The sequence below is a fragment of the Trachurus trachurus genome (assembly GCF_905171665.1).
Source record: "Trachurus trachurus genome assembly, chromosome: 8".
Taxonomy (NCBI): Eukaryota; Metazoa; Chordata; class Actinopteri; order Carangiformes; family Carangidae; genus Trachurus; species Trachurus trachurus.
In genome coordinates, this window is record NC_139905.1 from 22501 (window position 1) to 35000 (window position 12500).

A 12500-nucleotide genomic window follows, 5' to 3' on the forward strand; every position below is an offset into this window, starting at 1 on the left:
ATAATTACATTACACATTTTTACACTAAGTATTTTAAGTATCTACTATTCATATATAACCAATTATTAATCCTCCAGGGGAAGTGTTTTAAATATTCAAATCATTAATTGTCATCTATACCAAATGTTTAAGTTTATTTTAATAGTTTGTTTTTTATCACAAATGAGACGCTAACACTCCTACCTGTTGTATGTTACGATGGGTAAATGGACCAGTATTTCTTACAATTACCTTAACTTTTGTGCACATCTCTTTTTTGGAAAGTGACGGTATTTAGGAATCTTTACGATTAATTAATTGTGGCATTTAATACCGCGATTAATTGTGAAAACAAGTAATGGTGACATCCCTATAACGATGTGTCGTATCATCATATATAACGATGTGTGTTGTGTTTTCAGGAGAGAAACCAGACCCAGACCAGGTCTTCAAGTTGTCTTCGTTACAGAACTCGTCTGTAGCTCCGCCCCCTCCGTCGGTTAGCCCCGCCCAGAACGCCTCGCACCGCCTCGACACCGCGCTCATGGAGACGCCTCAGGACACGCTGGTAGGCCGCCGTCTGATAACCGTGTCATCACTAACCATGTCATCACTAACCATGTCATCACGTATGATGATGTCATCACTAGGGATGTGCACGGTTACCCGGGTACCCGAGTACCCGAGTAGGCAATCTGCTCTCCGGTTATGAATTTATTATCCGGTTAACCTACAATTAGAAACAGTTCTGGATCAAGCAACGTGATTTCCTGCTGTGTAAAAGTGTTTTTGGATCGAGCCTCGGACTTTCAAACCTTTTACAATAATCTGTGGTGGTTCCCTCGGCGACGACAGGTGTCATCAAGTCTGGTAGAAAATCTGCTGCTTTCAGTTTACAAACATCCTGAAACCTTCCCAGTTATTTCCTGAGACGATGCGAGGCAGAGAGGACCGAAGGCACCAACATGTAGTGGACTAATAAATAAGCACCGCTAATGACTGGAGAAAAAGAAGAAAAAGTTTTCTCCTCCTCCTCCGAGGCAGCCGCGGCATAAATGCACTACACTCAGCGCTCAGAGTCCATGCAGCGCATTTATGCCGCGGCATAAAGATGCACATCTGCCCCGTATGTGCATCTTAAACTCCATCTCTACTCTTATTATCCAGCTGATATTTAGTCTGACGACGCTGTGTGTCAGTGATGTGACTGTCTGACGGACAGAGAGCATTTATGCACCGACTGCTCTCTGTCCGTCAGACATGATGTCATTTTATTTTTTTATTACAGTATTCGGTTACCCGGTTACGACAAGGTTAGGATCGAAATGCCCATCCCTAGTCATCACTAACGATGTCATCACGTATGATGATGTCATCTGTTTCCAGGAGCTGAACCGGTTGAACCTGGAGTCGTCGAACGGAAAGCTGCTGGCGTCTGATTTGTCGGTTTCCTACATCGACTCCTCCCTCATCTCCCCTGAGACCGGCTCCTTATTGGGTAACACGGTCTCCATGGCGACAGCCGGCTCCTTATTGGCCAAACAGAACAAGCCCAAGAGTGGGAGGAGCTTACTGGGAGGACCAGCAGCGCTCAGCCCGCTGACGCCCAGGTGAGTGATGTCACCGGGCGTCTCCATACGTTGAGTATTTAGAGTGTTAGTGATCTTAGTTAGTTAGTAAGTTAAAGAGTCATAAGTTGAGCGTGAACGATGGAAACTTCACCCTCAGTGGTCGTTGTCGTGGCGACGTAGCAGAGAATAATAACCACTGACCGGCAGGTCAGAGGAGCCGACTGACACGGCGGCGTGATTACAGCTGATTATAGTTGATTATAGCTGATTACATCCGATTGTAGCTGATTACAACTGATTATAGCTGATTACAGCTGATTATAGTTGATTATAGCTGATTATATCTGATTGCAGCTGATTATAGCTTATTACAGCTGATTGTAGCCGATTACAGCTGATTTTAGCTGATTACAGCTGCTGATTATAGCTGATTACAGCTGATTGTAGCTGATTATAGTTGATTACAGCTGATTGTAGCTGATTACATCTGATTTTAGCTGATTACAGCTGCTGATTATAGCTGATTATAGTTGATTACAGCTGATTATAGTTGATTATAGCTGATTGTAGCTGATTACAGCCGATTAGAGCTGATTATAGCTGATTAAAGCTGCTGATTATATCTGATTACAACTGATTGTAGCTGATTACAACTGATTATAGCTGATTACAGCTGATTATAGCTGATTGTAGCTGATTACAGCTGATTATAGTTGATTATAGCTGATTGTAGCTGATTACAGCTGATTACAGCCGATTAGAGCTGATTAAAGCTGCTGATTATAGCTGATTATATCTGATTACAACTGATTGTAGCTGATTACAACTGATTATAGCTGATTACAGCTGATTATAGTTGATTATAGCTGATTATATCTGATTACAGCTGATTATAGCTGATTACAGCTGATTGTAGCTGATTACAGCTGCTGATTATAGCTGATACAGCTGATTGTAGCTGATTATAGTTGATTACAGCTGATTGTAGCTGATTATAGTTGATTACAGCTGATTGTAGCTGATTACAGCAGATTAGAGCTGATTATAGCTGATTACAGCTGATTGTAGCTGATTACAGCTGCTGATTATAGCTGATTATATCTGATTGCAGCTGATTGTAGCTGATTACAACTAATTATAGCTGATTACAGCTGATTATAGTTGATTATATCTGATGACAGCTGATTATAGCTTATTACAGCTGATTGTAGCTGATTACAGCTGATTGTAGCTGATTACATCTGATTTTAGCTGATTACAGCTGCTGATTACAGCTGATTGTAGCTGATTATAGTTGATTACAGCTGATTGTAGCTGATTATAGCTGATTGTAGCTGCTGATTTGAGCTGATTATAGCTGATTACAGCTGGAATAATCAACAGAACGAGCCGGTAGGTGAGTGAGTTGGTAGTGAAGGTGAGTTCAGTGAGTTCACGACGACAGGATGCAATCTGAGACAGGAGCCTCTAAAGCCTCAGGGAGACACCTGTCTGTCTGACACCTGTCCGTCTGTCTGTCTCTCACCTGTCTGTCTGCAGCTTTGGGATCTTGCCCCTGGAGCCCAGCCCGGGAGACCCCACATATCTACAGAATTATTCAGCTACCATGGAAACACAAACTACAGCTCCCAGCAAGAAGGTACAGACACACACTCTCACACCTGTCTGTGTCTCACCTGTCTGTCTCTACCTGTCTGTCTCTCACCTGTCTGTCTGTCTCAGTCTGTCTCTAGGATCAGTCAGTCCAAGTCGGTCTTCAGTCAAAGTGGAAACAGCAGAGACGTTCTCCCGATCCCCTTCAACCAATCACAGACCTCCGCTCCTCACAGCAGGTACCTGTCTGTCTGTCTGACCACCTGTCTGTCTCTCTGACCACCTGTCTGTCTCTCTGACCACCTGTCTGTCTCTCTGACCACCTGTCTGTCTCTCTAACCACCTGTCTCTCTGACCACCTGTCTGTCTCTCTAACCACCTGTCTGTCTGACCACCTGTCTGTCTCTCTGACCACCACCTGTGTGTCTCTCTGACCACCTGTCTGTCTCTCTGACCACCTGTCTGTCTCTCTGACCACCTGTCTGTCTCTCTGACCACCTGTCTGTCTCTCTAACCACCTGTCTCTCTGACCACCTGTCTGTCTCTCTAACCACCTGTCTGTCTGACCACCTGTCTGTCTCTCTGACCACCACCTGTCTGTCTCTCTGACCACCTGTCTGTCTCTCTGACCACCTGTCTGTCTGACCACCTGTCTGTCTCTCTGACCACCACCTGTGTGTCTCTCTGACCACCTGTCTGTCTCTCTGACCACCACCTGTCTGTCTCTCTGACCACCTGTCTGTCTCTCTAACCACCTGTCTGTCTGACCACCTGTCTGTCTCTCTGACCACCTGTCTGTCTGTCTGACCACCTGTCTGTCTCTCTAACTACCTGTCTGTCTCTCTGACCACCTGTCTGTCTGTCTGACCACCTGTGTGTCTCTCTAACTACCTGTCTGTCTCTCTGACCACCTGTCTGTCTGTCTGACCACCTGTCTGTCTCTCTGACCACCTGTCTGTCTGTCTGACCACCTGTGTGTCTCTCTGACCACCTGTGTGTCTCTCTGACCACCTGTCTGTCTCTCTGACCACCTGTCTGTCTCTCTAACTACCTGTCTGTCTCTCTGACCACCTGTCTGTCTGTCTGACCACCTGTGTGTCTCTCTGACCACCTGTCTGTCTCTCTGACCACCTGTCTGTCTCTCTGACCACCTGTCTGTCTGTCTGACCACCTGTGTGTCTCTCTGACCACCTGTCTGTCTGTCTGACCACCTGTGTGTCTCTCTGACCACCTGTCTGTCTCTCTAACTACCTGTCTGTCTCTCAGTGGCTCCCCTCAGGTTCTCAGTCCCAGTATGTCTGGTCCTCCCAACGTTCAGCCCAGAAGAAGCTCCAGACTGTTCACTAGCGCCAGCTCTACTGCCAAGGTACTAGTACTGTTACTGTAGTACTGTTACTGTAGTACTCTGTACTGTTACTGTAGTACTCTGTACTATTACTGTAGTACTCTGTACTGGTACTGTTGTTATGTTACTGTTTACTGTCATGTGAAGTACATCAGCAGTATTAACCCTCTGTCCTCTGTCCTCTAGGAGAACAGTAAAAAGTATGTTATGTAAAGCACATTGAGTTGCCTTGGTATGAAATGAGCTATATAAATAAAGATGCCTTGTCTATTAACCCTGTCCTCTGTCCCCTGTCCCCTGTCCTCTGTCCCCTGTCCTCTGTCCCCTGTCCCCTGTCCCCTGTCCCCTGTCCTCTGTCCTCTGTCCCCTGTCCTCTGTCCCCTGTCCCCTGTCCTCTGTCCTCTGTCCTCTGTCCCCTGTCCTCTGTCCCCTGTCCTCTGTCCCCTGTCCCCTGTCCCCTGTCCCCTGTCCTCTGTCCTCTGTCCCCTGTCCTCTGTCCCCTGTCCCCTGTCCTCTGTCCTCTGTCCCCTGTCCTCTGTCCCCTGTCCCCTGTCCCCTGTCCCCTGTCCTCTGTCCCCTGTCCTCTGTCCCCTGTCCCCTGTCCCCTGTCCCCTGTCCCCTGTCCTCTGTCCTCTGTCCTCTGTCCCCTGTCCTCTGTCCCCTGTCCTCTGTCCCCTGTCCCCTGTCCCCTGTCCCCTGTCCTCTGTCCTCTGTCCCCTGTCCCCTGTCCCCTGTCCCCTGTCCCCTGTCCTCTGTCCTCTGTCCCCTGTCCCCTGTCCTCTGTCCCCTGTCCTCTGTCCCCTGTCCCCTGTCCCCTGTCCCCTGTCCTCTGTCCCCTGTCCCCTGTCCCCTGTCCTCTGTCCCCTGTCCTCTGTCCCCTGTCCTCTGTCCCCTGTCCCCTGTCCCCTGTCCCCTGTCCCCTGTCCTCTGTCCTCTGTCCCCTGTCCCCTGTCCTCTGTCCTCTGTCCCCTGTCCCCTGTCCCCTGTCCCCTGTCCTCTGTCCCCTGTCCCCTGTCCCCTGTCCTCTGTCCCCTGTCCTCTGTCCCCTGTCCTCTGTCCCCTGTCCCCTGTCCTCTGTCCTCTGTCCCCTGTCCCCTGTCCCCTGTCCTCTGTCCTCTGTCCCCTGTCCCCTGTCCTCTGTCCCCTGTCCTCTGTCCCCTGTCCCCTGTCCTCTGTCCTCTGTCCCCTGTCCTCTGTCCCCTGTCCTCTGTCCTGTCCTCTGTCCCCTGTCCTCTGTCCCCTGTCCCCTGTCCTCTGTCCTGTCCTCTGTCCCCTGTCCTCTGTCCCCTGTCCCCTGTCCTCTGTCCCCTGTCCCCTGTCCTCTGTCCCCTGTCCTCTGTCCTGTCCTCTGTCCCCTGTCCCCTGTCCTCTGTCCCCTGTCCTCTGTCCTGTCCTCTGTCCCCTGTCCCCTGTCCTCTGTCCCCTGTCCCCTGTCCCCTGTCCTCTGTCCTCTGTCCCCTGTCCTCTGTCCTCTGTCCCCTGTCCCCTGTCCTCTGTCCCCTGTCCTCTGTCCTGTCCTCTGTTCCCTGTCCCCTGTCCTCTGTCCCCTGTCCTCTGTCCCCTGTCCCCTGTCCCCTGTCCTCTGTCCCCTGTCCTCTGTCCTGTCCTCTGTCCCCTGTCCCCTGTCCCCTTTCCTCTGTCCCCTGTCCTCTGTCCTGTCCTCTGTCCCCTGTCCCCTGTCCTCTGTCCTCTGTCCCCTGTCCTCTGTCCCCTGTCCCCTGTCCTCTGTCCCCTGTCCTCTGTCCCCTGTCCTCTGTCCCCTGTCCCCTGTCCTCTGTCCCCTGTCCCCTGTCCCCTGTCCTCTGTCCCCTGTCCTCTGTCCCCTGTCCCCTGTCCCCTGTCCTCTGTCCCCTGTCCTCTGTCCCCTGTCCCCTGTCCTCTGTCCCCTGTCCTCTGTCCCCTGTCCTCTGTCCCCTGTCCTCTGTCCTGTCCTCTGTCCCCTGTCCTCTGTCCTCTGTCCCCTGTCCCCTGTCCTCTGTCCCCTGTCCTCTGTCCTGTCCTCTGTCCCCTGTCCCCTGTCCTCTGTCCCCTGTCCCCTGTCCTCTGTCCCCTGTCCTCTGTCCTGTCCTCTGTCCCCTGTCCTCTGTCCCCTGTCCTCTGTCCCCTGTCCCCTGTCCCCTGTCCTCTGTCCCCTGTCCTCTGTCCTGTCCTCTGTCCCCTGTCCTCTGTCCTGTCCTCTGTCCCCTGTCCTCTGTCCCCTGTCCTCTGTCCCCTGTCCTCTGTCCCCTGTCCCCTGTCCTCTGTCCTGTCCTCTGTCCCCTGTCCTCTGTCCCCTGTCCCCTGTCCTCTGTCCCCTGTCCCCTGTCCTCTGTCCCCTGTCCTCTGTCCTGTCCTCTGTTCCCTGTCCCCTGTCCTCTGTCCCCTGTCCTCTGTCCCCTGTCCCCTGTCCCCTGTCCTCTGTCCCCTGTCCTCTGTCCTGTCCTCTGTCCCCTGTCCCCTGTCCTCTGTCCCCTGTCCCCTGTCCCCTGTCCTCTGTCCTGTCCTCTGTCCCCTGTCCCCTGTCCTCTGTCCCCTGTCCCCTGTCCCCTGTCCTCTGTCCCCTGTCCTCTGTCCTGTCCTCTGTCCCCTGTCCTCTGTCCTGTCCCCTGTCCTCTGTCCCCTGTCCCCTGTCCCCTGTCCTCTGTCCTGTCCTCTGTCCCCTGTCCTCTGTCCTGTCCTCTGTCCCCTGTCCCCTGTCCTCTGTCCCCTGTCCCCTGTCCCCTGTCCCCTGTCCTCTGTCCTCTGTCCCCTGTCCCCTGTCCTCTGTCCCCTGTCCCCTGTCCCCTGTCCTCTGTCCCCTGTCCTCTGTCCTGTCCTCTGTCCTCTGTCCCCTGTCCTCTGTCCTCTGTCCCCTGTCCCCTGTCCCCTGTCCTCTGTCCTCTGTCCCCTGTCCTCTGTCCCCTGTCCTCTGTCCCCTGTCCTCTGTCCTCTGTCCTCTGTCCCCTGTCCCCTGTCCTCTGTCCTGTCCTCTGTCCTCTGTCCCCTGTCCCCTGTCCTGTCCTCTGTCCCCTGTCCTCTGTCCCCTGTCCTCTGTCCTGTCCTCTGTCCTCTGTCCCCTGTCCCCTGTCCTCTGTCCCCTGTCCCCTGTCCTCTGTCCCCTGTCCTCTGTCCTGTCCTCTGTCCCCTGTCCTCTGTCCCCTGTCCTCTGTCCCCTGTCCCCTGTCCCCTGTCCTCTGTCCCCTGTCCTCTGTCCTGTCCTCTGTCCCCTGTCCTCTGTCCCCTGTCCTCTGTCCTGTCCTCTGTCCCCTGTCCCCTGTCCTCTGTCCCCTGTCCCCTGTCCCCTGTCCCCTGTCCTCTGTCCTCTGTCCCCTGTCCCCTGTCCTCTGTCCCCTGTCCCCTGTCCCCTGTCCTCTGTCCCCTGTCCTCTGTCCTGTCCTCTGTCCTCTGTCCCCTGTCCTCTGTCCTCTGTCCCCTGTCCTCTGTCCCCTGTCCCCTGTCCCCTGTCCCCTGTCCTCTGTCCCCTGTCCCCTGTCCTCTGTCCTCTGTCCTCTGTCCTCTGTCCCCTGTCCTCTGTCCCCTGTCCTCTGTCCCCTGTCCTCTGTCCCCTGTCCTCTGTCCTCTGTCCTCTGTCCCCTGTCCCCTGTCCTCTGTCCTGTCCCCTGTCCTCTGTCCTCTGTCCTCTGTCCCCTGTCCTCTGTCCTCTGTCCTCTGTCCCCTGTCCTCTGTCCTCTGTCCTCTGTCCCCTGTCCCCTGTCCTGTCCTCTGTCCCCTGTCCTCTGTCCCCTGTCCTCTGTCCTGTCCTCTGTCCTCTGTCCCCTGTCCCCTGTCCTCTGTCCCCTGTCCCCTGTCCTCTGTCCCCTGTCCTCTGTCCTGTCCTCTGTCCCCTGTCCTCTGTCCCCTGTCCTCTGTCCCCTGTCCCCTGTCCTCTGTCCTCTGTCCCCTGTCCTCTGTCCTGTCCTCTGTCCCCTGTCCTCTGTCCCCTGTCCTCTGTCCTGTCCTCTGTCCCCTGTCCTCTGTCCCCTGTCCCCTGTCCCCTGTCCTCTGTCCCCTGTCCTCTGTCCTGTCCTCTGTCCCCTGTCCTCTGTCCCCTGTCCCCTGTCCTCTGTCCCCTGTCCCCTGTCCTCTGTCCCCTGTCCTCTGTCCTGTCCTCTGTTCCCTGTCCCCTGTCCTCTGTCCCCTGTCCTCTGTCCCCTGTCCCCTGTCCCCTGTCCTCTGTCCCCTGTCCTCTGTCCTGTCCTCTGTCCCCTGTCCCCTGTCCTCTGTCCCCTGTCCCCTGTCCCCTGTCCTCTGTCCTGTCCTCTGTCCCCTGTCCCCTGTCCTCTGTCCCCTGTCCCCTGTCCCCTGTCCTCTGTCCCCTGTCCTCTGTCCTGTCCTCTGTCCCCTGTCCTCTGTCCTGTCCCCTGTCCTCTGTCCCCTGTCCCCTGTCCCCTGTCCTCTGTCCTGTCCTCTGTCCCCTGTCCCCTGTCCCCTGTCCCCTGTCCTCTGTCCTGTCCTCTGTCCCCTGTCCCCTGTCCTCTGTCCCCTGTCCCCTGTCCCCTGTCCCCTGTCCTCTGTCCTCTGTCCCCTGTCCCCTGTCCTCTGTCCCCTGTCCCCTGTCCCCTGTCCTCTGTCCCCTGTCCTCTGTCCTGTCCTCTGTCCTCTGTCCCCTGTCCTCTGTCCTCTGTCCCCTGTCCTCTGTCCCCTGTCCCCTGTCCCCTGTCCTCTGTCCCCTGTCCCCTGTCCCCTGTCCCCTGTCCCCTGTCCTCTGTCCCCTGTCCTCTGTCCCCTGTCCTCTGTCCCCTGTCCTCTGTCCTCTGTCCTCTGTCCCCTGTCCCCTGTCCTCTGTCCTGTCCCCTGTCCTCTGTCCTCTGTCCCCTGTCCCCTGTCCTGTCCTCTGTCCCCTGTCCTCTGTCCCCTGTCCCCTGTCCCCTGTCCCCTGTCCTCTGTCCTCTGTCCCCTGTCCCCTGTCCCCTGTCCTCTGTCCTCTGTCCCCTGTCCCCTGTCCCCTGTCCCCTGTCCTCTGTCCTCTGTCCCCTGTTCTCTGTCCCCTGTCCTCTGTCCCCTGTCCTCTGTGCCCTGTCCTCTGTCCTCTGTCCTGTCCCCTGTCCTCTGTCCTCTGTCCTCTGTCCTCTGTCCCCTGTCCTCTGTCCCCTGTCCCCTGTCCTCTGTCCCCTGTCCTCTGTCCCCTGTCCCCTGTCCTCTGTCCTCTGTCCCCTGTCCTCTGTCCCCTGTCCCCTGTCCTCTGTCCTCTGTCCCCTGTCCCCTGTCCCCTGTCCTCTGTCCTCTGTCCCCTGTCCTCTGTCCTGTCCTCTGTCCCCTGTCCTCTGTCCTGTCCCCTGTCCTCTGTCCCCTGTCCCCTGTCCCCTGTCCTCTGTCCTGTCCTCTGTCCCCTGTCCCCTGTCCCCTGTCCTCTGTCCTCTGTCCCCTGTCCTCTGTCCTCTGTCCCCTGTCCTCTGTCCCCTGTCCTCTGTCCTCTGTCCCCTGTCCTCTGTCCCCTGTCCTCTGTCCCCTGTCCTCTGTCCTCTGTCCTCTGTCCCCTGTCCTCTGTCCTCTGTCCTCTGTCCTCTGTCCCCTGTCCTCTGTCCCCTGTCCTCTGTCCCCTGTCCTCTGTCCCCTGTCCTCTGTCCTCTGTCCTCTGTCCTCTGTCCCCTGTCCTCTGTCCTCTGTCCCCTGTCCTCTGTCCCCTGTCCTCTGTCCCCTGTCCTCTGTCCTCTGTCCTCTGTCCCCTGTCCCCTGTCCCCTGTTCTCTGTCCCCTGTCCCCTGTCCCCTGTCCTCTGTCCCCTGTCCCCTGTCCCCTGTCCCCTGTCCCCTGTCCTCTGTCCCCTGTCCCCTGTCCCCTGTCCCCTGTCCTCTGTCCTCTGTCCCCTGTCCTCTGTCCCCTGTCCTCTGTCCTCTGTCCCCTGTCCCCTGTCCTCTGTCCTCTGTCCTCTGTCCCCTGTCCTCTGTCCTCTGTCCCCTGTCCCCTGTCCTCTGTCCCCTGTCCTCTGTCCTCTGTCCCCTGTCCCCTGTCCCCTGTCCTCTGTCCTGTCCTCTGTCCTGTCCTCTGTCCCCTGTCCCCTGTCCCCTGTCCCCTGTCCTCTGTCCCCTGTCCTCTGTCCCCTGTCCTCTGTCCTCTGTCCCCTGTCCTCTGTCCTCTGTCCCCTGTCCCCTGTCCCCTGTCCCCTGTCCTGTCCCCTGTCCTCTGTCCCCTGTCCCCTGTCCCCTGTCCCCTGTCCTCTGTCCTCTGTCCCCTGTCCTCTGTCCTCTGTCCCCTGTCCTCTGTCCCCTGTCCCCTGTCCTCTGTCCTCTGTCCCCTGTCCCCTGTCCCCTGTCCTCTGTCCTCTGTCCCCTGTCCTCTGTCCTCTGTCCCCTGTCCTCTGTCCCCTGTCCCCTGTCCTCTGTCCCCTGTCCTCTGTCCCCTGTCCCCTGTCCCCTGTCCCCTGTCCTCTGTCCTCTGTCCCCTGTCCCCTGTCCCCTGTCCTCTGTCCTCTACAGGAGAACAGTAAGAAGCTGAAGATGAAGTTTCCTACTAAGATCCCCAACAGGAAGACCAAGTGTAAATCAGCCAAGACGTCCAACAGCAGCAACTTGAACGAGAGTTTGGACATTTTGAGACTGGACCCGAGTCTCAGTCTCCAAGACAACAAGATGCCTCAATACCAGAGAGCTGCTGCAGGTTAGTCTGTCCTCTATGTCCTCTATGTCCTCTATGTCCTCTATGTCCTCTATGTCCTCTATCTGTCTGTCCTCTATGTCCTGTATGTCCTCTATGTCCTCTATGTCCTCTATCTGTCTGTCCTCTATGTCCTCTATGTCCTCTATGTCCTCTATCTGTCTGTCCTCTATGTCCTCTATGTCCTCTATGTCCTCTATGTCCTCTATGTCCTCTCTGTCCTCTATGTCCTCTCTGTCCTCTATGTCCTCTCTGTCCTCTATGTCCTCTCTGTCCTCTATGTCCTCTATGTCCTCTATGTCCTCTATCTGTCTGTCCTCTCTGTCCTCTATGTCCTCTATGTCCTCTCTGTCCTCTATCTGTCTGTCCTCTATGTCCTCTATGTCCTCTATGTCCTCTCTGTCCTCTCTGTCCTCTATCTGTCTGTCCTCTATGTCCTCTATGTCCTCTATGTCCTCTCTGTCCTCTCTGTCCTCTATGTCCTCTATGTCCTCTATGTCCTCTATGTCCTCTATGTCCTCTCTGTCCTCTATGTCCTCTATGTCCTCTATGTCCTCTATCTGTCTGTCCTCTATGTCCTCTATGTCCTCTATCTGTCTGTCCTCTATGTCCTCTATGTCCTCTATGTCCTCTATGTCCTCTATCTGTCTGTCCTCTATGTCCTCTATGTCCTCTATGTCCTCTATCTGTCTGTCCTCTATGTCCTCTATGTCCTCTATGTCCTCTATCTGTCTGTCCTCTATGTCCTCTATGTCCTCTATCTGTCTGTCCTCTATGTCCTCTATGTCCTCTATCTGTCTGTCCTCTGTCCTGTCTGTCTGTCCTCTGTCCTGTCTGTCTGGACAACAAGATGCCTCAGTACCAGAGAGCTGTGTTTACCTGCTGTGTTTACCTGCTGTGTTTACCTGCTGTGTTTACCTGCAGTGTTTACCTGCTGTGTTTACCTGCTGTGTTTACCTGCTGTGTTTACCTGCTGTGTTTACCTGCTGTGTTTACCTGCAGTGTTTTCCTCAGTCAGATTGTAAACCATCGTATTAAATGAATCTTATTGGACCTGTTGACATGAACACTAAAGAAACTGATCCAGGTTCAGTCCACGTAGACATGGACCAGCTGATCCAGGTTCAGTCCACGTAGACATGGACCAGCTGATCCAGGTTCAGTCCACGTAGACATGGACCAGCTGATCCAGGTTCAGTCCACGTAGACATGGACCAGCTGATCCAGGTTCAGTCCACGTAGACATGGACCAGCTGATCCAGGTTCAGTCCACGTAGACATGGACCAGCTGATCCAGGTTCAGTCCACGTAGACATGGACCAGCTGATCCAGGTTCAGTCCACGTAGACATGGACCAGCTGATCCAGGTTCAGTCCAGGTCTACATGGACCAGCTGATCCAGGTTCAGTCTACATGGACCAGCTGATCCAGGTTCAGTCTACATGGACCAGCTGATCCAGG

General features: G+C 55.0%; 1 protein-coding gene across 2 annotated transcripts in view; it reads left to right on the plus strand.

Moving 5' to 3' along the window:
• Window positions 1-12500, plus strand: part of cdc27 (cell division cycle 27) — a 28568-nt gene that overhangs the window by 5990 nt on the left and 10078 nt on the right. For both annotated transcript variants that reach the window (XM_083976495.1, XM_083976496.1), the window contains exons 6-11: window positions 402-547; window positions 1366-1589; window positions 3090-3189; window positions 3273-3382; window positions 4410-4509; window positions 10862-11042. In XM_083976495.1, coding sequence (XP_083832621.1) covers window positions 402-547; window positions 1366-1589; window positions 3090-3189; window positions 3273-3382; window positions 4410-4509; window positions 10862-11042 — 861 coding nt within the window. The remainder of the gene's footprint in view (window positions 1-401; window positions 548-1365; window positions 1590-3089; window positions 3190-3272; window positions 3383-4409; window positions 4510-10861; window positions 11043-12500) is intronic.